This window comes from Sapajus apella, unplaced genomic scaffold (genome assembly GCF_009761245.1).
Source record: "Sapajus apella isolate SASKATOON/1434 unplaced genomic scaffold, GSC_monkey_1.0 scaffold65, whole genome shotgun sequence".
Taxonomy (NCBI): domain Eukaryota; kingdom Metazoa; phylum Chordata; class Mammalia; order Primates; family Cebidae; genus Sapajus; species Sapajus apella.
Window position 1 is genome coordinate 94,585 of NW_022437005.1, and position 27,673 is coordinate 122,257.

A 27,673-nucleotide genomic window follows, 5' to 3' on the forward strand; every position below is an offset into this window, starting at 1 on the left:
CTGCCAGTTTGTAATCCACACACTGTAGCCTTGTAGAGCCACAGAGAATCAGAGAGGAATGTACCAGGGGCTAAGGTGGGACCAGAATCCAGGCCGAGGTCAGTCATCCCTTTCCCTGTGTAGCTTCCATGATTCTAAGAGGTCAGAGAGTTCACCCCTTGCAGGAGGGAAAAAAAAAAAAAGGCTAATTGAATTTCCTTCTGCTCAAGAATCCTGGTGTGTGGACCTGGGGATTTGTGAGCTCCACCAAAAGCCACACCCCATGGAAATCTCTGCTCAAGTCAAGCACAACGAGGTCCCTGCCTTGGAAGAGATTGGAATTCCTCTTGCTTTCCTCTGCAAAATGTATAAAACACAGCATGCCCACTGAGCTGAAAGGCTTGTTTTCATGTCTTGCATGTTATTTTTTAAAATGGAGAGAAACTTCTCTTTAGGACTCTTGGTGTTCATTTTAAAATCCTGGACTCATAGTGTTTAAGTGACCTTTTTGATGCAAAAACAACACAATAGCCTCTGAATTTACATATTGTTTTCCAAATCTCAAAATATTCATTTTTAAATGACTGCTAATTTAGTTCACTTGGGATTCGTTTTTATTTCAGTGGCTTCGGAGCCACATTACCATGTATCATTTCTGCACCAAAACTTATAAATTCCAAGACCCAGAAGGGAAAGCATTCTTTTTTTTTTTTTTTTATTCTCCATCTGTTCAATTCAGTGATTCCAGCTAGTACCCAGGCTGGAGTGCAATGGCGCGATCTCGGCTGACCACAACCTCCGCCTCCTGGGTTCAGGCAATTCTCCTGCCTCAGCCTCCTGAGTAGCTGGGATTACAGGCACGCGCCACCATGCCCAGCTAATTTTTTGTATTTTTTTTTAGTAGAGACGGGGTTTCACCATGTTGACCAGGATGGTCTCGATCTCTTGACCTCGTGATCCACCCGCCTCGGCCTCCCAAAGTGCTGGGATTACAGGCGTGAGCCACCGCGCCCGGCCTGGGAAAGCATTCTTAACAGGAATGCCTTTATTCACCATCTCTTCATTTCATAGGCTATAGGTTCTAGATGATGAATAACAGTATAAAAGATTACAGACATAATAAATAAAAGATGACAGAAAAGGAAGACTGGTTCTCCCAGTCACCAGATTTTCTTCAACATTTTAGGACCTCTGCCTAAAGCAAAAGTGAAGATATCCAAAGAAGTGAAAGTTTATTACCTGAAAATTTCAAAACAAGACAGCTGCTTTTTGTTTCCTTGGCTGCCATCTAGTGGTGAATAACATACACTACAACATGCTCTTGGGAACATTCAAAAAATATCTGCCTGTGTTTAAAACAAAACAAAAGACGTCATTAATTTTTTAAAACATACTGTAGGCAGGAGACATTTATCCTTTCTCATAATTGTTATTTAGAGCCACAAGTGGCATTTCCTTGCCTGTCTCCTCGTCTACACTCTTTCTCCAGGAAAAGAACATTGATGCAATCATTAGATAATGATTGAGCCTAGTACTGTGTATTAAGACTAGAGCAAGAATGATAAGGATGAGGTCTTTGCCTTCATGGAAGAGACATAGGAAAGCAAAAAAAAAAAAAAAACATCGTGATAAGTGTTTAAAAAAGAATAGATGGCCAGGGACAGTGGCTCACGCCTGTAATCCCAGCATTTGGGAGGCAGAGGCGGACAGATCATTTGAGGTCAGGAGTTCGAGACCAGCCTAGACAACTTAGTGAAACCCCGTCTCTACTAAAAATACAAAAATTAGCCGGGCATGGTAGTGGGCACTTGTAATCCCAACTACTCAGGAGGCTGAGGCAGGAGAATCACTTGATCCTTTGAGGTGGAGGTTGCAGTCAGCCAAGATTGTGTCACTGCCCTCCAGCCTGGGCAACAGAGTGAGACTCTGTCTCAAAAAAAAAACAAAAAACAAAAAAAAAACAGACAAGTCAGGAGGGACACCAAGGAGGAAGCCCTTAACTCTGTTCTGTATTATTGATGAGAAGAGTTTGGATTAAGACTTGAGTAATGAATGAGCACTCTCCAGACAGACAAGAGGAAAATAAGCATGGAGGAGAGTCAGGAGGCTCTGTTTTGGGGAATATGACAAACTATGTCAGAAAGACAGGCAGAGGCTAGATCAGGAAGGGTCATTTGAGATCATATTAGGCAACTATTATGGAAGAAGCAGTGGTATACAATAATCAGCACATATTTCTCACTGGAGACTGCAGGTGAGCTGGGGTAACCATGCCCTATGTGCCATTAATCCTCTTCTGGGGCCATCCTGAGACCAGGTGGCTAGCCTGGGTGATTTCTTTTTCTGTCACTAGCAGAAGCACAACAGCAAGAATAGAAATACACAAGACCTCTTCAGACCTAGGTTTGGAACAAGCAGACTGTCTCTTCTCTGTATTCCATTAGCCAAAGCAAGTTCTTGCCTAAACCCAAGCCAAGGGGCAGGGAAGCATTCTCCACCGGCGTGTGGGAGGGATGGCAAAGCCACAAAAGAAGGGACTCAAATAAGGTGGAAAATGGGGCCAATAACATAGTTGCTATGGGTTCCATATACCCATATTTGTCTAAAAAGTGGTTAGAAAAACATATCGATCAAAACAGAAGTCTGGCTTTGAATTATGGCTTCCAGAGCCCAGGGGTACTGAGCATGCAAATGTCCGGGCCCTGTCCGACACCAACTGATTCAAAATCCCTGAGTAGAAATTTTGAGAATCCGCATTTTAACTGGTTACGCAGATGATTATTTCTATTCATCCTGAAAGTTGGGAACCACTGGAAGATTAATGAGAAAATAGAAAAAAAATGTCAAGGAAAAAACATAAAAGGAAATGGGTGAAAAGAGGAAATAGTACCCACGAAGAATACTAAACATAGTGGGAAAAGGAATAAGAAAAACCAATGAAAAATGGAATCCAGGCCAGAGAGGGAAGAAATTTTAAAAAGATACGTATGTGTTGAATTTTGTCAAATGCTGCTCACAGGTCAAGCAGAACAATAAAGCCCTACGTATTTGTCAGTTAGGGAATATTATGTGAAAAGAACACAACAGTGATGCCAGGGTATCGTGAGGCCTGTTTTGCAGGTGAAAAGGGGGAAAAAAAAGAAAGAAAAGTGGCATGAAATAAAACAAAGATCCACCATCCTTCCATTTCTTCTTCCACAGGTCCTTATGATCATGGTGAAAATTGATGAATTCCACATTTAAACTGATATAACACCTAAAAAGTTAATTTCTGGCTAATTATTAAAGAAAGAAAAATGACCTTTTTTTGTTATCTGTTGGTTCTGATATCATGCCAGATATTATTGGTAGCATAGTGATAGCATACTATATCTAGTAACTGAGGCTTTATATATTTGAATAAAGAATTAGTCCCTTAATTCTTCATTATTCCAATACATATTTCCTTCATTTTTCCATTATTTGTATGACGTTTTCTTAAGCAGGTTAAAGGAAGTCAAATCGCGTATTAGCACTATTACTTGGATTCCCAAGAATTCTCGCTGGCACGCAGCATCTTATTCATGTCACAAGCTTTTTCTGAATTTTAGGAGCAGATATCCAGTCTCTAAGGGGTGGATGCTGAGGACAGCTTAGAAGGTGCGGAGCTAACAAGGGCCTCTCAGAGATGAGTTCTGATACTGCACTATCAAATTCTGACTTGTCCTGTCCCACTCCAACTCATAGGAAGGCACCTTTATTTAAAATGTGGTTTGCTTAAATGTACTTGATAATTTTTAGAAACACACAAATACATTCACAACTCTATTTCCAAGAACTGTTTTGTGGCTTCATTGATTGTGGCAGGGTTGTAGTACGGAAAAGTCAATGCACCTACTAATGGATTCACCAGCTTTGGGGGAAGCCCTAAAACAGATCCAGGCACAGACGGGAGACTGAAAGACAAAGCTGAAGGACTCTCCACTGAGACCAAGAACTGCAGTTAATTTCTGCCTAGACCAGTGAGTGATGAGCCAATACACATCTGCTTCTTGAGAGCTTTGTCTACAGTGGCCAAAACCAGTACTAACTATGCAGTGTTAGATTTATCTTTCTTTTTTCTTTGAGACAGAATCTCATTCTGTTGCCCAGGCTGAAGTACAGTGGTGTGAACTTGGTGGGATTAGATTATAAACCTAAAGTATTTCAGTTTCAGTTTTTCAAAAAAGGAAAGCTAGGAAATGCAAAATATACACAGTAGAAATATAATGAGTCTCAAAAGCATGCCCATAAACCTTGGCCATTTTTTTTCTTGCTAGGCTTAAAAGATAAAAACAAAATAATAGACACACACACACTGCAACCTCCGTCTCCTGGGCTCAAGCAATCCTCCTGTCTCAGCCTCCCGAGTAGCTGGGATTGCAGGTGCCTACCGCCTGGCTAATTTTTTGTATTATTAGTAGAGACTGGTTTCCACCAAGTTGGCCAGGCTGGTCCTGAACTCCTGACCTCAAAAATTTATCTTTGCTAGATGTCACCTTTTTTTGAGCATTTTAAATGGTGTCTCTAATGCCTGGTGAACATTACATAACAAGCAAACCAGCAGTTAAGTAGCATCTCCATCTTTTAAAATTAAGATGGATTCTAGACCTCAAGTATTCAATTTCAAATTCTCAAAAAACGGAAAGCTTAGGAAATGCAAAATATACACAGTAGAAATATAATGATTCTAAAACGTATGCCCATAAACCTCGGCCATTTTTTTCTTGCTAGGCTTAAAAGTTTTGTAATACACACATACATACACACATACCAAAAAGCTAGATTAGTAGGCAGTTTCCTCTAAATGGTCTCTCAGCCCAAGCCCAGTCATCTGCATCTGGTTATATTTGACATTAGAAGTTAAGACTATTCTGCCGAACATTCATCCTCCCTTGTTCCACATCACCATTTAATTTGGGAAGGGACAAAGGCTTTCACATAAAGCAGCAAAGGGTAGTAGTGTTACAAATATGGGTCACGGTACAGACTGCATGGGTTCAAATCCTGATTCTGTTGCTTTCGGTAGACCTCAGGCAGTTTACTCAACTTCTCTGTGCCTCAGTTTCCTGACCCACAGAATGGAAATGTTACTAGTACTTCCTCCAGATGGTTCTCATGAGAATTAAATGAGGTATAATAAAAAATGAGCTTAGGAGGGTGTCTGGCACACAGATAGGGCTCAATAACTGTGAGCTATGATTGTGTTCAGAGATCTCCACATATTTTGAAAAAAAGGCTTAATTGTCCCACTGCTTTAAAGTTTTGAATCTTCTGAGGTTGGGGGATGTCAGAAATCAAGTCTCAAAGTGTAGGAGGTGAGATCTGTGCAAACTCAGCCAAACCGTAACATGCTCCTGTCTAAATGATTGATGAGTGGTATTATGTCTCTCAGAGTTCATTTTAGCCTGCAACAAAGCTTAGTCCTAAGAGGTGCATTTAAGGTAGAATTTCAATCTCTCTAAGGCAGGTGGGGAGAGCCTCGTAAGAGCCTAGGAAACCATGCCCCACTGGTGAGAGTTTACTCTGCCTGCTTGTACAAATCAGCTATTTGTCTTGTCAGAGTTAAGTTCTACTAAAAAATAGACACCCCTCTCTTTCCCAAAGGGTTCTCTGATTCTGACTTCATTCTCTGAAAGTTTAAGTCTGAGTATGAACATAAAACATCTGATGACCCCTCAAAAAAGAAAGTGGAAAAGAAAAAGTAAGCCCTCTCATGACTCAATTTCTTTTTTGGTATTATTTAAAGACACACAAAGCCTAGAGAAGCTCCTGAGAGATGCTGTCGTCTATGGCCAGCCTCGAACCCGCAGAGCTTGGAAAAAGATTCTCATCCTGGTGGAGGGTGTCTACAGGTATGTAAACAACCGGACACATTTTATGACTCGAAGACCTGTAGCAAGCTGACCAGTGCGGAAAGGCTGATCTTTCCTAGCAAAATAGGGAAATGAATTAGATACAGTTATTACAAAGGGACCTGAGACATAACCACCAATGGGAGCTGTCAGTTTTGTGTCATCTTTCTGATGACTCTATATATATGGCAGAGCAGCTTGGAGGCTGGCATGCTTGTGAAGTCTTCCTCAGAAATGTCCTCGAAAGGCATTGCTAACTTGAGTTGATTCTTTCCACTACCTTTGACTGCCCCAGAGTCTCAAAGACCTTTTGCAGCTGGGTTATTCAAGCTCAGAACACTCCTTGCCTTTATGACTAGTAGGTATTGTTGAAGGGTGGTGCAGATGCCCCTACCTGGATAGCACACCCAACCTCCAGCTGCTTGGTGAACTTGGTCAATGATTGGCATCAGAATACAAAAGATCTGCCTGTTTTCCTCAAGGTAGGAGTAACCTGGAGTGCAGTTCTTGTTCCAAAGCCAGTGAGTAGGAATGGGATGATGTCTACTCCATAAACCAAGGAGATGTTATTTCAGAGTGCCCACTCCTAAATCAATTCTCAAACAATCCTAGTGTTAGACAAATTGAGGGAGATATCTCCTATAATGACAGAAAAGCGAAAAATATTAAAAGGAAGGAAGTGAAGGCTGTTAAGACGAGGAGTGTGGCTACAAAGGGGACTTGAGAATAGACACAGGATTTCTTTCAGCTCGCTAATCTCATTAGTCCCTGAGTATACATTTTTTCTGCTACATGAATGAATAACAAGCAGCAGCAAAGTGTGTGTGCCTCCATCCCTTCTCGGGTGGGGAATAAAGTGAATTCTCCCAACTTTAAAATAATAATAATGAGCTTGGATTCATTTTATTTGTAACATTTTTAACTTCAGTACTTACCGGCCACATGGCTAGGGTTCTGGATGTTCCCAGTTGTACTGTGGGAAATCCAAAGTTTGTGTTGCCAGTTTCCAGTAGCTCACTTTCTGCATCACCTATCGGTACCTCCTACAGCCAGCCCAGACAGTTTGTACTGTTGAAGTCTTTGGTAGCACTCTAGACCGGTAGTTCTCCACAGTGAGCTTGTCCTCGCCCCAGAGTAGGCACATTTGACAATTTTCATTTGCTATAACTGCATAGTGCGTGACTGCCATACGGCAGCCAGAGGCCATGCTAAGCATCCTACAATGCACGGAACAGCCCCCACAACAGTAATCTAGCCCAAAATGCCAATGCTGCCAAGGCTGACAAAACCTGTTCTGGTATAATTGACAACTCGTTAGCCCTAAACTTATTGTTTTAAGAAATAATCTCATAATGACTCTGGGCTGTTGTAACCTCAAGCGTGGATCTTTTTCCCTGTGTGATTTTGTGCCTACTGCCAGCCTGGGAAGGGAGCAAATAGCCCTTATCTAAACACCTGTCATTCAGGCCTAGATTCGCGGGAGGACAGATCAGCTGAGAGAGAGCTGACTGGGCATCTCCTTTAACCAGAGTAAACAAAACTCAACTGCAAATAAACAGAACTTGGCTCCATTAAAGGAAAGTTAGGTCTTAAGCACTTTGGTGATGGCTGAAACTAAGTAGACCACCGGCATTTTACTGGCAAATATTCCCATCAGCTACACAGAGAAACCACTCTGGCAGCAGGACTTGTTAGTGGCCATGCCAGGCCTGTAACCCACCACTTCAGAAGGACAAGGGAGCCAGGCGTGGACTTCAGCTCCAAGCCAGAATGGCACCAAATGGCAATTTTCGTTGCACTAGCAATGGTGACTGCTCAGTTACCTACTGCCATGTAACAAACCACCCAAAGCATAATGATTTATTATTTCCCATGCTACTGTGGGTTGTGTGGACCAACTGAGCAGTTCTTCTGCTCCACATGGTGCTGGTTGGAGGCCACTCCTGGGACTTCATTCAGCTGACAGTTTGTCTGGGGCTGGAACATCCACAATGACCTCACTTGCACATCTGGCCCTCAGTACCAGATTTCGCCTGGGGTGCCATGCTGTCTTCCACACGGCTTTCTCTATAGACAGTCTCTTCTCATTGCGTAGCCTTACAACATGATGCTGGCTTCCAACAGAGCAAAGGTGGAGGCTGCCAGTGCTGAGACATTATTACTTCTGCCTTGACCTATTGGCCCAAGCACATCATGAGGCCGGCCCAGATTCCAAAGAAGGTGAAATAGACCCTACCCCATGATCGAGGATCCACTTGTATATACAAGGATGGGAAGCTTTGCAGGCAGCCATCTTTGGAAGCCATCCACCATAGTGGCTCAATCGACCTAGTGATGACACAGAGTGAAGTCCCCACTTTCTATGAATTTTCCTTCACAAGGAGGTTCCTTTCATTTCACCCACACAGGAATCTTGATTTTAAATGAGACCAAGATTTAGAAGGCCTCATTCACAGATAGGAAACAGGGCATCTCTTTGACAAGCCTCAGTAACTCCTGGGGGCCTCAATTTCCTCATCTGTAAAATAAACATAGCCTAGAGAAGAGTTCTAGAGCTTTAATCTTCAAAGGAAAAGCCTTTATATAGGTGTTCTAATTTGCAACTACCACCAGATATTTCCCACAAGGCTGGGTGCAATGGCTCATGCCTGAAATCCTATCACTTTGGGAGACCAAGGCGGGTGTATCACTTGAGGTCAGGAGTTTGAGACCAGCCTGGCCAACATGGTGAAACTCCACTTATACTAAAAATACAAAAATTGTCCAGGTGTGTTGGTGCACTCCCATAATCCCAGTTACTCAGGAGGCTAAGGCACAAGAATCACATGAACCTGGGTGGCGGAGGTTGCAGTGAGCTGAGATCATGCCACTGCACTCTGGCCTGGGAGACAGAGAGAGACTCTGTCTCAAAAAAAAAAAAAAAATTATTTCCCATGGAATTTTCCAAAGGTCCAAGGTTAAGAATGTGAAGTCAATAGTTCACAAATGCACTTCTACTTTTTAGAGGTATATTAGGAATGCATATCTTGTTGATACCCACACAAAGCCGCCTTTGAATTTTAACTCCCAGATTTTTTCTCTTGCTTGTTGTCTGCCACCATGGGTAAAGTATCCCTACATACGTGACCACAGAGCCCACGTATGTCCATTTTTTCATATCCCCCAAAGAGAGCAATCAGCCAAATCAGAAAGTTTCAGGCAGATATTAAGATAGAAAAGGCTAGATACCCAGTCTGAGAAGTCAGAAAATGCCACAAAACTAATAATAATAATGTCATCATTCATGGGTATTATTATTCATATGTAGAATATAGAGGAGCCAGGATTTTGAGGCAGGCCTAGGACTTAGGTTCAAATCCTGGCATCACCACCTACATCCCTGTGGCCTCCATAGGGTACTTTTGTAATAATCAGTATTCAATGAGGTCATATAAACCAGTGCTTGGCAGAGGCCCAAGCAGATAGAATGCTCACAACCAAGAGTGGCTGTCTTCATCATCACACTGATTTTCAGCCTAAGAAGTCGCAACTCAGAAAATGTAAGTCATCGATGTTGCAAGCCTGTTTGCTCTTCTTCCATCCAGAAAGTGGATATTAGAGAAAGAAACTCACATTGACCATGTGTCTACTCCTTGCTAAACATTTCCCATGTGCAACCTTGAGTAAGCCTCCAAGTATTCCTGAAGTTACTGTGACTATGAAGAAATTGAGGCTCGGATAACCTAGATAACTTGCCCCAGGACAGCTGGAATTAAAACCAGGTGGCCCTGATGGGACAAAGACTCCATGTAAATGAAGAGTCAGCCTATGTGTCCATATCCAATGAAGTAAACATGGAAAATGTAAGATCATCCATTTGACCTTTACCATTAACCTATCTAGGGCTCAGTTTCTTCAACTGTAAAACAGGGACATTGAAACTTGAAATTCAGAGTTTCATGAACCCTTCATAGTATTATTTCAGTGTTCTGATCCGTATGTTTTCATTAAGTATCATTTTTAAATCACATTTTTCTAATTTAATGTCTCTGAGAAGTCTTAGATCCCTTTTCAACTCACAACGGTTGAGAATCTCAAAATTATTCAAAAATATCCTTGAGCTGTGGTGCCCCAAGTAACCTGGGACGAACACTAGCGTAGCTGGAACTCAAACTTTAAAAATAAAATGAATGAAGGAATGATAGTCATCTCTTCCAAAACAAGCACATATATAAACATAAGCACACATGCTGTAGTCTCAGGAGACCATTTACTGTAAGAATGTAAGCTATTCTCCTATCCTCAAAATAATGTAAATTAAAGGACTGAGAACTTCAGTGTAAATTCTTACTGTATCTCTATGGTTTAAGCAAATAAAGAAAAAGAATAAGAAAATGGTAGTTACTTTATTGTTAATTGATCTTAACTCCCTTTTTCTCTCTTTCCACCTTGCTTTCTTGTTTTGGGTTATACTTTAGGCCCACCAAGGAGATTTTTCCACCATGTGAGTTAGCTAGCCAGTGGTTAAATTCTCAATCCTGCCAATGGCTAATATGGTTTATACGTGGAGGGAAAGGTGGTGAGAGGGAGATTTCAAAAAGAAGGCTTGTCACTTAGCTAATACATTATGTAATAGAAAAGATATAAAGGAATTATTCACTGGCTTGCTGGTTTAAAAATAATTCAAGTCGCTGCACAGAGCTTCAAATTAACTCGTGGAATTATCTGTAGCTACAGTTGTATTTTTGTTGTTTTTCTTCTATTGAAGTCGAAAGAAAAACACAACCTTCCATTCAGAAAGAAAGAATAAAATGCTGTTCTTGTTTTCTATGTCATTTTTGGCACCGTTTTTTGACAGCAATTCATGTGAATAACACAGATAGCCTTTTTATGGCTGCATGAGACTCAATATCCCACTGTGGGAAAAGGCTGAATTCAAATTTGATCACATTGTGAAAATGAAAACTTAGTGTGGGTGAATATAACTCTATAAAAGTTGAGTTCTCCCTAGGACTCTATGTGTGCCCTGCATTAACTCCAGAAGTCAGCAGCATTGTAGAGTCATTAATCTTAGAGGAAGAAATATAAACCAGGTGGGCAGGCTCCTAACATCAGCTAGACCAGCCCCATGGAAAGACGGTTAACTAGCTGCCTGCAGTGTCTACAACACTGTGGAACATTAACTTTGGCTCCTGTCAAATTCAGTTTCAGAACAAAGAATGGCTGTTTGTGGCAAGTCGGGTTTTTGGTATATTTGTGTTACCAACTTATAACATTTTAAAGAGAATAAAATTCTAGAATTCTGAGGACCTGAGGCCATTTATTATGTATGACATCCACCATGACACCTACATGCCTGACTACTACAAGATTCAACATAGAACATTGTCAAGGGCTCGCAATTTCCCAAGTTAGGACTCAATGCAGTCATTTCCTCCTACGCTTCTCCTCCTAAGGACCATAACAGTTCACTGAATGCCCATCATGGATCATGTAGTTTACAAGCATGATTTCAAGTGATTGTTATGAAGACCCTGTGAAGAGGGGCCCATCGTCCTGTTTGTATTACATATGAGGAAACAGGCAAAGAACATCATACAAATTTCCCAAGTTCACAGTTAGTACGTAAGCAGTCAGATGGCCAGACTGTCTTCCCCTCAATGGAAACAATTTTAACAAGCAATTAATTTAAGAACATGTTGTAATGAACTCACAAACTTACATAAGAAAAGACAACTCTATTTGGCCTTTATTTCATTAAAATCTGAATGCAGCCACTCAAAACTACCTTGTGAAACACACAAATGCTGCACCCAATGATCACGATGCTCTCTCCAAACCAACACGGGTTGGTCTGGGTAACTGTGCACACAACCAGCTGGACTGTTTTGACTGAATCAACCTAACACCTAAGTTTATTTTTTAATACATTAAATTTAATCTAATAGATAATTAGGGAGGAAAGGAGAAGTTCAACTCTGTTTGATTCAATTAATGAGCTCTTGAACCAACAAAGGGTTGCTTGAATTGTCTGACAAGTTCCTTTGTGTGGTGAGTGTGTCTGTGTGTTTTCATACAATTCGCCTGTCAGTACAGTCAAAACTGTGTGCAAATAGACACAGCTTGCAAAGTGTTCTAAGAACTGATGAGTCAGATTTTTTAAATCCATTGAGTCCTAGAGGTGCCATGTAAATATAAATTGTAATTTTACTTATTCATAAACTTCATTTTTTTTCCCTTTGTGCCAGAGGATATAACAAAGCGTCCCAGGAGGGTATTTGTTAATTAAGAGCATTTCTCCCTCTGCCCTAGCATGGAAGCTTCTATCGTGTGTCTGCCCCAGATCACAGGACTTGAAGTGCTTTTGCAACTTACAATATCATGAAAAATAAAATTGAGGTTAAAACAAAAGAATGCATCTAGAGCAGTGGCCCTCTATGTGTGGTCCCCAACCATTGGTGGCAGCATCTGCTGGGAGCTTGGCAGAAATGCACATTCTCAGCCCACCCCATACCCACTGAATCAGAAACTCTGGGGCAGGAGTCTAGCAATCTGTGTTTTAACAAATGCTTCAGAGGATTCTGATGGTCACTCAACTTTTTGTTCCTTTGCCCTAAAGGAACAGAAAGAGCAGACACCTCAGCCTTTGACTTGCAGTGGGTATTGAACAAGAGGTCTTAAAGACTTCCTATTGTACTTTAATTAATACTATGATGTCTTAAATAAAATTCTGTGTCTTTTTAATTCCCTTTTTTAATCTATGGCAATTCAAGCACTGAGTTTAGGTCAAACCGACCTGGCCAAACAGGCAATAACAGGCAGATAAAGGGAATGACCATAGAGTAATTTCATCTATCCTAGCAGAATATCTAGAATCCAAAATGGTCAGTCTAGCTACTCTAGCTGGCTTTACAAATTATTTGGATCAATAATGCAGTGAGCGGATTGTTTGCTTGGGAATTAGCTGAAACTGAAAGCACTTAAATCCATTGAATTGAAATATTTTATCCAAGTAGCACAGAAATGCCCAAGTGGCCTTACAAGATTGAGAGAGTTGTCTCAGCCAAATAAAACCTGCCATCACAACAAAGGAATGGCTTGTCTCTGTTGCCCCTGACATGCACCAGGGCAGACTGTCTAGGATGTATTGATGGGGAAACTGACAGAGCTTCCCAGGAGGGTATTTGTTAGTTATGAGCATTTCTCCTTCTACCCTAGCATGGAAGGTTCCATCGTGCATCTACCCCAGATCATAGCTTTAAAGAAGAAATACAAGGCTTACCTCTACATAGATGAAGCTCACAGTATTGGGGCCGTGGGGCCAACCGGCCGGGGTGTCACGGAGTTCTTTGGACTAGACCCTCACGAAGTTGATGTGCTCATGGGCACATTCACCAAAAGCTTTGGAGCTTCAGGAGGTTACATAGCTGGAAGGAAGGTAAGAGAGGGACTCTTCATGTCTGTTTAAAACCTGAGCACCCTGGGGATGCAGTGTGTAGGGCTTCTCTGCATTTCATGAAAGCTTCAGTTCAGTTCACCACACCTCAGCTGATCACTGCAGCTTGGCTACAGTGGGTTCACAGCCAGATAAGGCCCAGAATGCTGAGGAGCTCCCTTGAATAGTGAAGAGGAGCATGTGGTAAATGATCGCATTATAATAAAATGACAACACTGACCATGTACACAAGGGGCAAAGTAACAGGGAGAGGAATAATTAACTCTGTTAAGTAGTATCTAGGACATGGTTTAGAATGAATGTCCGTCTTGTAGACAAACAATGGTGGGGGGAGCATATTTAACACAGAGAGGGAATAATGAATACCAAGTCACAGAACTGATAAGGGTATATTACAAAAACTGTAAGCAGTTTGGGTTTTGTGGCACTGAAAAACACAAGGAAGGTAATAGCCACAGTAGGCAAATGTTAGTTAATAGGGAGGCTGATCCTATGCTACAAGTTGTGGGTTTTAAGAGTTTTAATTAAAACGGTAGCAGGAATGTACTTTTAAGAAATTTTCTCTGCAAAACAATTCTTTCCATAATATTGCATAAACCATAGGTCGAATCCTGCCATTCTCCAGTTTCTGATCTATATGCCTTAAAAATTCTCATCTACTGGGAGTAGACCATTCAGTGAGTGTTCACACTGTCATTCTAGTGCCAATATCATCAAGAGGTTTGTGAAAAGAAAACAAATATCTGAGAGAGATTTACAAGGAAGGAAAGGAAGGAGACAAAGAAAATCCAATAAATCCAGTATTCAAACCTGGGTCTGAAGGATAAAGGAGCCAGTTGTCTGACCTATAAGAGGACAGCCTTGTCCAAATTCTGACAGCTATCTCAGACAAACCTACGCCTGTCCCAAAGAGCCAGTGTGACAGTGATGTTGGCTCAGTCTAGCATGACACACCAGGCCAAACCTAGTGCATGCAAGTGGTATCAACAAAAATCCCTGCTTCCCTACCTATTGTGACGAACAGGAACAAGAGTTCAGACTTCTGAAACCCATTAGACAAACCAACAAGTACAGCCACAAACGGTCCTCTCATTGAAAGCTCATGATTTAAAACAATGGATTTAATTCTGGCCACTGGCTCTACCATGAAATGCACAGATGCTTAAAATGTTCAGAGTTTTAAGTGGTCTTTACGCTTCAATAAGTACTGCTTTCTTTCAGGCTCAAAGCCTTGTTTTTCATTCCCTCTCCCCTGACCTGTGGGAATTAGCTGGGTAATGCTAAAACCATTAGAAATTCCCAGGATCTTTCAAAATTCAGCTAAATCTGGTGAAAAGTTAAATGTTCCCTTCCTAGACTGTTGGAGCAGTAGGATCAGAGAGTCTCAAATTTAGGAGGTCCCTGATCCTGGCTACATTGCTCTGTGAGCTTGTGGTTTTGTGATTAGCAGCAGTAAAAACTACAAAATTTTTAACCAAGCATAACTCTGTTTCCTGAACCAAAGGCACCTGAATAAACTGAAGCAAGCCAATCCTTGAAATGTTGTCAAATTTGGTGGATGTCGCATTTTTCCCCCAGAGTGCCTTCGTTTGATACCCACTTAAACAAAGGCTCGTGACTAGCAGAAGTTAACACCAGTTCATGATTCTCTCTCATGCTCTCCATTCTGACGACAGCTAGAGTATGTTTAAGGTGCAGTTGCTCCTGTCTACACAAGTTCTATTCATTTGGGGCAGATACTGAGCAACTGTGAAAAGTACCATTATTTGCATTACTCAGGATGCAAAAACAGTATGTACATCTGTTCATTGTCTTGCCTTTTAAAACGCTCATTTTATGCATATTTGGATCCAGAGGGCCGCACTGCTCATTCCCCCTCCTCGCCCTCCTTTTTCTTCCCCATCTTTTCTCTTCCCTTCAGGTTACACTGCAGTGTCTAAATGTACCACTAGATGGCAGCAAGGATTAGAGCGTGTCTGGCAGAGACCCATTAGCCTACGCTGAGACCTGTTGCCCTAAAACAGCAAGATGCAAAACGTTGAAAAACAGCGCAGTTTCCAAGACCTGGGCGGTGGGCAGGAGACAGGAGGGCACTTGAGAAAGTGCCTGTATTATCGCTGAAGATTTAGAATCAGTCACATACACACCTATGTGAAATGGTTTTGGTGGGACTGTGATAAACCCAGATCAACTGGCTTCCTTTTGGCCTAAGGAGTCCATCCATGATTTAACGGAACTTACACATCTGTTCCTTTGTACCTTTAATTATTTTAATTATGTTAATTTTTCATTATGTATAATTTCAAGTTAAATTATATATTTTATTCCTATGAACTTTACATAATTTTGTGAGGAATTTTTACTTTGAGTCTGTTTAAATTATGCTTTTTAACTGAAACGACATAGGATTGGGCAAATACTAAAGATTTTTGAAAATACTTCTACTTGTATGTTGAAGTAATTAGAGTACAGTTTTCAAACTCTGACAAATAGTTTAAGATAGAGATAGATACATTGATAGATAGTTGATAGATTAATAATCTTCCAGATACTTTGCTGTATTTATCTCAATTTAGTATATATTGCAAAATAGCTAAGATTCTAAGCATATGTATACAAAAGTAACAAAATTAACCATAAAAAAGCTGAAGTATACATACTGAGACTTGCTGTTTTTCTGAAGCTGTATATAATTTCAATTTTGCTGTGCTCATGGAGTTCTCAGTAAACCCTGAAAATAATCAGGCTCAAAAATCTAGAAAAAAAGATAAAAATATCTGGCTCTTAACTCTCTTTTTAAATGATGTTAATATTGGTATAGAGGGACTGTATTCCCAATAACAGTATCTAGGAGGCTCTGGAAACCTTAAATGTGTCAAGGTCAGAGCTGTATATATTAGCAACCAGATGAGTCATGTAGTCAAATATATTTAGAAAAAAAAGAGAAAAAAAGTGGTTTAGCACGATGATGCTACCAGAGAAAACAGAGGTTTTGTTTTGACCTCAGAGGCTTTTCCTCACAAAGTGTCCTACAAATTCACCTCTGCTAATTGGAGGTTTCTATCAGGCTGTGATCCCCTCTTTCTACCTCACTGAAACTGCTAACAGTCTGCCCAGAGCCAGCTGAATTTTGCTATTTTGCCCACCTGGAGTTTGGAGCCACTATAGATGCACAGTGAACAGCATAACCTGGAGGAGTCTGTCCTTTTAAGACCTTCCTGATGAAATTTCAGATAATTACTTCTCTCCAGCTGTCAGAGCTCCATGCCCTGAATGGCTTCTTTGAAGGAAAGCCTAAGCTGATGGGACTAGGTTTCTTATTTTTATTCTTTCAAATCTGTATTGATCCTGTTGCTGGGAAGATGTGGTCAATGTCACCAACCCCAACTTTTCCCCAGCCAAGGATCTTGAGTCCACTTGCGTGCCTAGCGCTGAACACTGGCTCCCACAGCCTCCACAGGCTGACCAGAGACTTGCAAATGAATGAAGCAATGGTGGCCTTTGTAACTGACAGGTTTCGGGGCTGGAATTCTGCCTGCTAAATACTGACAGTCTAATGGAAAGCAGAGGGATTTTAGGGACAGAAGAAAGATGGCCTTCTTCTTTAGAGCAGAAGAAGGGAAGTGGGACAGGGCAGACACATTTCGAGTGAGTGTTAGCCACAGTAGCCTGCATGCCAGTCAAAGGCATGTTGATTTGAAAAGCTGGCTCTGCCCTGCACACTAGGCCCCGGCTGTAATTTAACATCCCTTTGAAGTAAGCAGGGGTCAGGGAATGAGCACTAAAATGTTTATTCAACGACTCTCCTGTCTGATTTCCTCCCAAAAAGCCACCCTTGTCCTTGAACAGGACAAGGCCTATGGGTAGAAAAAACAATGAGGGTTTTGAACTTCCAAATGGACTTGGAAACATCAGTATGAGGAGACCTCTAACCCATCCTGAAGACATGACCCAGACTCACCTTGCAAAAGACTAAAGCCACCTCTTAACTCATGGCTCATAGCACCCAATAGGGGACAAAGAGGAGGAATTAGTGGCTAGGAATCAAGGCTCTTTCTGATGCTCTCCAGAAGTTACCCAAAGAGCTCCATATTTTGAACCACACAAGCAAATAAACTTCCATCCACAAACTCAGACCCTGAGATAAAGTGAACTCAGTCCAAAAAAAAAGTAAAATTGTGGACAAGATGGTCTTAGCATTGAAAGAGACTGATGCTACACTGATGAGGTATTTATTCTAACTAAGAAGGCTCATGACCTTGACTTTAAAAAATGTCTCAATCTGTGAATCAGGTTGGGGACATTGGGAAGAGCACTTTCTGAGATCAAAGGAAGTTTTGTTTTGTTTTCTTGTCTGATCTTTGTCAGTGATGACCCCCAATCTAAGAGACGATTGCTACACTTGTCCCTAAGAATGCAGTTGAGTAATACTCTATTATGCTTTGAGGCCCCTGGCCATCTTTCTTCTGTCTCTGAAATCCCTCTGCTTTCCATTAGACTGTCAGTATTTAGCAGGCCACTACTAGGTATCCACCACTACGGATTTTAAAAGAAGTGTAGGCCAGGCGTGGTGGCTCACGCCCGTAATCCCAGCACTTTGGGAGGCTCAGTAGGGCAGATCGCCTGAGGTTGGGAGTTTGAGACCAGACTGACCAACATGGAAAAACCCCATCTCTACTAAAAATACAAAATTAGCCAGGCATGGTGTAGGGTGCCTGTAGTCCCAGCTACTTGAGAGGGTGAGGCAGGAGAATTGCTTGAATCCGGGAGGCAGAGGTTGTGGTGAGCTGAGATCATACCATTTCACTCTAGCCTGGGCAATGAGAGTGAAACTTCATCTCAAAACAAAACCAAAAAAAAGCGCATAGCTCCATCCCTGCTGTCAAGGAGATTTCAGTCCCATTTAGAGAAGCAAGAGAGACAGACTTGAAACATTTTGAGACCAATGTGACTCAATCTGCGGTTTAGTACCATATAGATGAGTAGGTCAGGTGTTCTCATCCCCTCCAAATAGAGGAACAATCTCTGGGTAAGGAGAGTGGCGATGGGGTCCGTGCTCTCCTGGACCCCCTCACACCACACCATGCTTGCTCTTCTGTAGAGAAGTCTGGTCCAAAGGTGGGGTACCAGAGCCAGCTTCTTTGGGTCCAAATCCTTGTTCTATCATCTTTTGGGAATAATTATATAAACTTCTCTGTGATTATTCAGTTGTTCTGTCTATAAAATGGGGATTAAAACAGTACCTTCCTGAAAGAGTTATCATAAAGTTTAAAGGTATTAACACATAAAAACTTCTTAAAATGGAACCTCAGGCCACCAGGGAATATCAGCTATGGTGTTAGCTTCTAGCCTTATTATCTCTTCAGGGTCATTCAACATGTCATTAAGTCTGGGTACTCCCTTATTTAAAATGTCTCTCTTTTCCCTTCTTTTCACTGCTACTGCCATCCCTCCCCATAAGGTTGGAGGAAGAGCTGGGCTGAAAATCCTTGGTTTGATGTATAGGTCTGCCAGTATGTAGTTACACAACCTTAGAATGTAACCCTGTGCAAAATTAGGGAGCTGAAACAAAGACACTCCAAAAAGCTTTTATATTTTAGACCCCTCCTCTCACCCCATGCTCCCAGTTCTAAGAATCTTTCAATCAGCCATTCATGATGACGGCATCATGCACATGAGGTTCACCAAATAAGACAATTGGCAGAAACTTAATTTTATGTATATAAATGGATAACAGATGCCAGGGACTAGCCTTATGGTCCCTTTCTATCCTCCCTCCTCTCTTGGACTCCCACACATGACTAGGACAGAGGAAGTTATTGGTATATACTTGCTGGAAGGAAAAACGGAAGGGAGGGGGAGAAGAAAAGAGGAAGGAAGGAGGGAGGGAGGGAGAGAAGGAGGGAAGGAGGTAATACTTTGAAATACAGAGAAAAAAAGGATTTAAATAAAAAAATTTAAAATGAAAAGAGAGAGGGAACCAGAGTAGAGGGGAAGGGAAGGAAGCTAGAAAGAAAGGAATAAACAAAAACACAAAAGGAATACTTTTCAGTGAAGGAGAAGATAGAAAAAAGAAGTCATAGAAAAAGGACGGCTAGAAGAAAGGATTCAGAATGAAAGACATATTGAAGAAGGCAGGAATGACAGAGCAGATCCCCTGGTTCCTCTCTTGGACCAGGTAGAGTCATCACATCATTAATTTAACCTTCACCAACCACTGCAAGGCAGGCCACACACTGTACTGAGGAAGATAAACTGTGAATATTGAAAATGCTTGTAAGCAACCATGCCCACACATACCCAAGAGAGGTGGAAAAGTGAGGGGCAGGGAACAGACCCAGGCTCGCAGGTGGGAATGAATGTGACTCATAAAGGAAGGTGGGGAGGACATGAACCTACCCCAAAGCAGAGGATCTCCATTCCCAAGAGCTCTTTCCAAATCACCTTCATAAGGAAGAAAGACATAGGCAAAGACACCTGCCTAAGTGGGATTCTAAGCTGTACCATTATTCTAAAGAGAAGGCACCTGATCCTTTAAAGACCCCACTGCAAATGCAGAGGGCTGTCATCAACTCGTCAGCTTTTCTGCAGGACACCCTGAGAGTCCCAAGGCAAGGAGACGCTGTAGGTGGACTGATGGAGGGTCTCTGCAATCCAACTGAGCACATGCAGATGCCAGCTCTGAGGCCTTCACCACTGCAGCATTAGGTTACTGGACCTTCTTAGGGCTTGCAGCAAGCTTACTTAGGACCCTACATTTGGCCCCAGGACTCAGGGAGGCAGGTGAAAAATGGCTCCTACCACTGAAGACCAGTATTCTGTAGCTGCTCAGCATTCCAAAGAATGTTATGCAAAATACACAAAATTCCAATAGTTCTCTGCTGCTCAAGGCATAACCAGAGTTTATCTGGTCCTAACCTATATTCTGGTTTGATTTCCCATAAGCCTCTCCTCAAACCATCCTTTGCTGTCCTCCAAGTATGCTCCATCCATTAGCTTCTGCTGTGTAACAAACCATCCCCAAACTTGGTGTCTAAAAACACCACCATTTATTCAGCTTACAATTCTGCCCATCAACAGTGTGAGCTGGGCTCAGCTGAGGAGTTCTTCTGGTCTCATCTGGGCTTGCTCGTGTATGATAGTCCATTGCTGAGTCAGCAGGGCACTGGTGGCCTGGGGTGGCTTGAGCTGGAATGGTCCTTCTCTATTCCACATGGCTGTCATCCTCCAGCAAGCTAGCTCAGGCTCATTCATATGGCAGCTAGAGAGTTCTGAGAGGACAAAAGCATTCAAGGCATTTTGAGGCATAGACTCAGAACCACCACATCATCACCTCTGCCATATACTACCAGACAAAGAAAGTCACAAGGTCAGCCCAGATTAATCCACCTCTGAGCTGCAAAGTTGGATTGCAAAGATGCATGGGTACAGACAGTGAAAGAATTACAGCTGTTCTTTGTCAACACTCTACTATACATGCCTTCTGCTTTCTTGCTTCTGTTCCTTTGTTCAACTTCTCTCTTCTGACACCCTCTCTCCATGTTTTCTTTTCCTCCTTAAGTGTCTTCATTCTTCAAGGCTTAATCATATCTCCTCATTGGAAACTTCTCTACCTACTTCAGCTAGAAGGACTCTCTCTCTTTCCTCTGCATCTTGCAGCCCTGTTGCATGTCCTGGTTTGCATGCACTGTGACTTACTCTACCATGCTTGTTCATGGGCACAATCATATGTAATATTCTAAAGAGCAAGGACCACATCCTGTATGCTTTGGGCACTGAATACAAAGTCAGTGCACACACATAGTAGGTAATCAACAAATGCGTCAGGAATCCTTTTTTCCTGCACACATCTGGTTTTGCCTTAAAGTTCAACTCCAAACTTGCAGCATCCTGCTTTTTCTGTAGATTTCAGGTTTTTGAGGGAGTGACTATGAAGAAATAAAAAAAAATACAAACTCTGGTGAAACCCATTCAAAGTTGGACCCCATTCATCTTTTGAGCTGAGATCAAATGTCTTTTGCTATGAGGATGGGGATGGGACTAGATGTAACTCCCATCACCAGTGTTGAGATTTATTTGCCTCCTTTTTGGATTTCCCCTCTTCATTTAAGGACCTTGTGGATTATTTACGGATTCACTCTCATAGTGCTGTTTACGCTACATCCATGAGCCCACCGATAGCAGAGCAAATCATCAGATCACTAAAACTTATCATGGGACTGGATGGGACCACACAAGGTAAGAGGATCTGCAGAGAGCACAGCTCCTGGACCTCTCTGTCTCCCTTCTGCTTCATCAATCTCCCCGCTTGTCAAATACACGACTTTATCTTATGGAACCCGATGTGTAAATAAAGCCATGTGATAAATTACCATGCGCCATTACCACACCACACAAAAACTCTTTGTTAAAGCAAAGAAAACGTTCTAATCTACCTCACTGATAATTTTGTGTAATCAATTATGTTGAAGTGAAGCAAATATTGTGTGTGTGTGTGCGCGCCTGCCTGTGCTTGCTTGGGGGTGTCACTTGTGTTTCCCTAAGACCGAAGTAGTCAATTTAATATCCAAGTTTTCAATCCTTTTATTTTTTATAGCCAGAGGTTGGGCAGTAGAAGGCCACCGCTGGCCATTTGAGGATATATAGACAAAACACAATAACTTTCCAGCCATTTCTTTGCCAGTGGGTCACCACAGCTAAACTGTGCTACTTTGCTCAACCCAAATTAATCCTCTTTTTGAAAAACTGTTTCACAAAAGCCTCTTGGAACTCTCGCTCTGTCTTGCAGAGATGGTTTATAGAGATTCTACCACATGTCACACGCCAGAGGGGATACGGTGCTGAATAAGGCAGTTCTTGCTGCCAGGGAAGCTGGGCAGCATCTTTATGGAAGTAGCAATTTATCCTGGCCACCGGACTGTACAATCCATGTGCCTCACCTCACCTCCCAGCTGGCCTGAAGTCCTACAGTGTTTAATGCAACCCTCCAAACCTGCTATTTCAATAGAAGTATGGGGAACTCCATCAGCTTTCAATATTATTAAAGCAGCAGAATACTTTCTTCACATACAAATTCTACCAGAAGCCTGCTATGTAAAACAGATTAGAACAAGGCTGATCTAGTTAAAGTAGTATATGCACTTACCCACATATTGAGGCCTGGGGCCCTTCTACCGAGCCCTAGTGCTCCCCAAGACTCTTGTTTGAAAGACAGGACTTTTTCACTAAAGCTGGGTAAAGGCCTGCAGGAGGATATATTTTCTTCCATTTGAAATGCAGTGATTGGCTGATCTCTAGGATCCCCTCCAGGCTTATCTTTTTGATGTTATGTCTCTGCATCTTATTGATTGGTCTTTGTGAAAAGAAAGTGGCAGTCCAGTCTAGGAAGGCCCTATAGTACGAGACTGAAGGTAGCTGTCTGGATCTGACTCCAGTGATACTATTCATTCATGTGTGGCCTTGACAAGTGACTTATCTGTTCAACCCCAAGCAAGTTACTCAACTTCCCTGTACTTCAGTTCATCCAGTTATAAAGTGAGAAAAATATTTATGAGTCAAGGTTTTTGTGAGAAGTAGGTAAATTAACCTGTATAAAATATTTAACATTGTGTCTGGAGACAGTTGTTAGTATGCATTATATAATTGCTTGCTACTGTTATTTGCTGTTATTCCTGAGGTGATCAAGAAGTATTTGAACCATTTCTCAGAGATACTGTAGGAAGCATCCTTATGACAGAAGTGAAGTAGGACTAGATGTCCTCTAAGATCCTGGATTAGTCAGGATAAGGGAGGTTTTGCCACCATAACAAATAAACCCTGTAGATCTCAGTGGCTTAGCAAAACCAAGGTATTTCTTGCTTGCATCACATCTAATGCCAATCAGTCACCTCTCTACACAGTGCTCATCCATGAAGGCAGTGACTCAGGCTCCTTTCACCTTAAGGCTTGATAATCTTAACATGTGGCCCCCATGGTTACCAAGGTAAAAAGAACAGGAGGGTCAGCCTAGAGATGACACTTATCACCTTGCTTACAATCTATTGGCCATAACAAGTTATATGGCCATACCCCCGAAAAGAGGTGGGGGTAAACTAAGGGATACAGATATTGGACAAACAGGTACCTTTTTTGGGGATGGGGGGAGGGTTCTTTTTTTCTTTTTTGTTTTCTGGGTTTTTTTTATTTGAGACAAAGTCTTGCTCTGTCACCTAGGCTGGAGTGCAGTGACACGATCTCAGCTCACTGCAACCTCCACCTCCCTGCTCAAGCAATTCTCCTGCCTCAGCCTCCCAAGTAGTTGAGACTACAGGTGTGCACCATCACACCCAGCTAATTTTTATTTATTTTTTTTTTGAGACAAAGTTTTGCTCTTGTCACTCAGGCTGGAGTACAATAGCCTGATCTCAGCTCACTGCAACCTCCGCCTCCTGGGTTCAAGCAATTCTCCTGCCTCAGCCTCCCAAGTAGCTGGGATTACAGGCACCTGCCAGCACACGCAGCTATTTTTTTGTATTTTTAGTAGAGACGGGGTTTCATCATGTTGGCCAGGTTGGTCTCGAACTCCTGACCTCAGGTGATCCACCCACCTCAGCCTGCCAAAGTGCGGGATTACAGGTGTGAGCCACTCTACCTGTCCTAAACAGGTATCTTTTAACCTTTTAAAATTGAAGCCATATAGAGTGGCATCTTTTCCTATACAAGCTTTCCACTGTATGAAAAAACTGGTCTGGAACCATTGGCTTTCCACAAATCCATATTAATTCCTTCTTAAACTTCAAGTGTTTCGTAATGGAAATTCAATTATTTGAGATTTAAGCAAAATTGCAAGTTAAGTGAATTGTCTCAGAAAGACTAGAATTATTCTTTGGTCTCATTTTAAAGATAAGTGACTACAAAAAAGTTATACTAGAAATTAGCCTATGTCTCAACAAAAATTTTCACTCATTTCTGAGGTCCTTTGCTGTATGTCATCCAAATCAGTTGCTTTATCTGTATGCAACTTTACAATCATTTCTTTCCCTCCTCCGGATTGGTTTACCACTTCATCACAGACAGAACTTGCTCTGCTGCTCTGATCACAATGGAAGATGTGCAGAAAGATTACATTTAAATACATGATTATTTACCCCTCAGTAATCATCTGCCATCAATTTTTCTTCCCCTGAGGTAGGAGACATTTCCCTTGATTCTCTCTCCTAACCTTATACCTAAAGAATTCTTTGGTTACTTTTTTCAACCTCACAGTTAAAGTTTCTCACTTTACTCCTCTTGTCATCTTAAGAGAGAAAAAAAAAAAAAAACAGAGACTGCTATGTGTATGGTCTGGTTTTTTTTAGAGGCAAGATAAGAGAATGAGGGAGAAATAGAGGACACTTTATTTTTAAAGAAACAAACAAAGGAAAGTAGAAGAAAAAGAAAATTGACAGGATTATCAGCCACATTTCAGGTGGTTCTGCCTGACACATCTTTTGAAGCATTCAAAGGCACACTGTGAATGATCACACTGGCCTCATTTGCAACAATGCCTGCTTTAAATCAAATGAGCAGGACAGGTTAGGAATATTGCATTAGCTTACCCCTTTCTGCAGAGATAGACTCACTCTCAGGGTAAAGTTGCCCAGAGCTCAAAGGGTGCACTGTGTCATGCAAGAGCTGCCTTTCAGGATCTGAGAAAGAAGAGCCGGGCTCTGAGCCTTCATCTTCAGCCCACTCCAAGCCACTGTGACTGGGGCCTTTCACGGCTTTGTTTCGGGTTCAGTTTGGGGAGCAGTTGGCCAGATCTGTTCCTTGATGAATGTCTTCACTTTAATCTGCAATGCAAAGCCATATGCTTCAAAGAAAGGCAAGCTACAGGAATAAGGTCAGTGTTCCTTTGATGCCAAGGTTGAGAGATGAAATAGCAGTCCCAGTGACAATGTTTATGCACAAACAGCCACCTTCACTCTGCAGCCAGGCTGCTTGTAGAGGTAATGCACACAGGCTCAGGGGCTACAGGCCGCGTGTGCGTTACATATGCACCAAGACCCTTTTAATCTCCTGATCTGTCACTCTGAGCAGTGCAGTGGGCCCAAGAGTGGAGATTTGATTTCTTCATCCTAATGGATGCTGGGTGGTCTTTCAGCCAAGCCAATGTTGCAAGCCCCTTAAGGGCAAGAAATGTGTCTTGAATTATTTTGGTGTTCCTCTGAGTGTCAAACTCAGTACTCAGCTTAATAAATATGTCATGACTCAACTTCCACCTTGCCAGCCTGCTCCATTTCAGGTCAATGTTTATGCTAAATAAGATCATGGGGATGTTTATCTCCTAGGACTGGGAGCAGGGAATTTGTTCTACATCAGTTGTGGCAGCGGAAGGGATCACTCAGTGATTGAGGTGACTTTTAGAAAGGTCTAGAAAGATTGCAGCTCAGTCATTTTCTAGACATCACACACATAGCCTCAGGAAGGTGAGCCCCAAACCACACCAACTCCCCTAATGAAAGCATTGTCAAAAATCATCTTATTACTCACATGTAAATCTTTGATGAACATTTTTGAAGTGATCAGCCAGCACTGTTTTGCAATCTTGATCTTACCTTCCTACACCTTCCTTCCCCAGCTCCGGGTAAACTTCCATTTCTCAGAGAAGATAGAGGTTGTATGATGTGGCTAATTCACAGAGTGTGCTCTGTAGCCGTGCCTGGCCCGACATTTGCTCCATGAGTGGCAGGTCATCTTTCCTCTCTTGGGGTCAGTTCCTTCATTGTAAATTAAGGTTGTTAGAAGAATTAAGTGATGTGATACAGACAAGAAACTTAGCATGATGCTTGATACACACTAAACACTAAAGACATCGTAGTTTGAACTCACTGCTTTCTTCCCTTACGTCCGCAAATTTTCCAATAGCTTTACCCACCCTGGAGTTCCCCCTTTCTCTCAGAACTCACACCTTCCTACTCTATCAGCAACTCATGCACACTGTGTTTGACATATATCCAGAATCAGGCTGCTTCTCACGCAGCCACTACTCTCTCCATCACCTCTCACCTGGATTCCTGGAGTAGCTTCCTGAATATTCTACCCACTTCTGCCCTTGCTTTTTATGGTTTGTTCTCCACACAGAAGCCAAAATTACCTTTTTTAAAACGGAGAAGAAAAACTAACTCATACCCATGTCACTTCCCCGCTCAGAACTTTCCATCATCTTTTCAGCTTTCTCAGCATAGAGTCCACACTGCGGTCTTCACAGCTTCTCAGCATATGGTCCTCCATATGTCCCACCACCTCTCCCCTTGCTCAGCCCACTGCAGGCAGCTGGCATCCTTGCTTTTCCTAAAACACAGAGAGCAGCTCCTGCAGAAGGGTCTTTGCACTTGCTGGTCCCTCTAGAACTTCTCTTCTGACCTCTATCTGCATGGCCCACTCCTTCCCTGCCATCCCCTTTCTGCTGAAAATCTGCCTTATTAGGGAAGTGGCTGTATCCTAAGTAGCAAATCTTCCTGTTGCTCTGATTCTCCTTACCTTGCTTTAATCTTTTTTATTTGTTTATTTTTATTTTTTGAGGTAGAGTCTCTCTCTGTCTGGAGTGCAGTGGTACCATCTCAGCTCACTGCAACCTCCACCTCCTAGGCTCAAGTGATTCTCATGCCTCAGCCTCCTGAGTAACTGGGGCTACAGGTGCGCCACAACACCCAGCTAATTTTTGTATGTTTCATAGAAATGGAGTTTCACCATGCTGGTCAGGCTGGTCTCGAACTCCCCGACCTCAAGTAGTCTGCCTGCCTCAGGCTCGCAAAGTGCTGGGATTACAGGCATGAGCCAGCCCACCCTGCCACTTTAACCTTTATAGCATTTATGAATACCTGACAAATTGTGTATGTATCTACTTATTGTCTGTTTTCCCTCACTAGAAAGTAAACTCCAGGAGAACAAGCACTTTGTCTATTTTATTTATTACACTGAGAATAGTGCCTGCCAAGTATAGGCATTCCAAAAATATTTATCAAAATAATTCTTCTCTCTATCCCTCTTATCTCAGCAAATAGACTGTTCTGATCTCTTTTACATCTCTGTACTTGATTCTTTCCCTATCCACCTTCTAAAGACACGAGGCTCTTTGCACAAACTTGCACTTCTTGGTTTGTCTCATCCTAAAAAGACTTCCCTTGCCCTTCTTTTTCCAACAGCCTCCAAGCCTCATCACATCCATTGCAGCAAATCTCAAAAGTGTGAGCCATTCTGCTGGCTTCCCATCTGCCCTTTCCACACAGTTTCCAGCCCCTGCAGCCTGTCCTCTGCCTCTTCTCTGCCTGCTTGCTCCATGGATCCTGCTCCCTCTAAAGCCACTCCTGTAGACCCACTCTCCTGCTTCTCTGCCAGATTAAACTTGACCTCTCTGCATCATTCA

At 42.1% G+C, this 27,673-nt stretch overlaps 1 protein-coding gene and 1 long non-coding RNA gene across 2 annotated transcripts in view; one reads left to right on the forward strand and one right to left on the reverse strand.

The window, feature by feature from the left end:
• SPTLC3 (serine palmitoyltransferase long chain base subunit 3) overlaps window positions 1–27,673 on the forward strand; it is a 152,559-nt gene that overhangs the window by 94,584 nt on the left and 30,302 nt on the right. Inside the window, exons 7-9 of the mRNA XM_032248009.1 lie at window positions 5,747–5,852; window positions 13,050–13,269; window positions 21,399–21,525. Of these exons, the coding sequence (XP_032103900.1) occupies window positions 5,747–5,852; window positions 13,050–13,269; window positions 21,399–21,525 (453 nt within the window). The remainder of the gene's footprint in view (window positions 1–5,746; window positions 5,853–13,049; window positions 13,270–21,398; window positions 21,526–27,673) is intronic.
• On the reverse strand, window positions 13,168–26,053 carry LOC116530080. Its single transcript, XR_004259821.1, has 3 exons — window positions 25,863–26,053; window positions 24,864–25,097; window positions 13,168–13,258 (listed from the first exon to the last, which is right to left on the reverse strand). It is a non-coding gene; the product is annotated as an uncharacterized LOC116530080 (long non-coding RNA).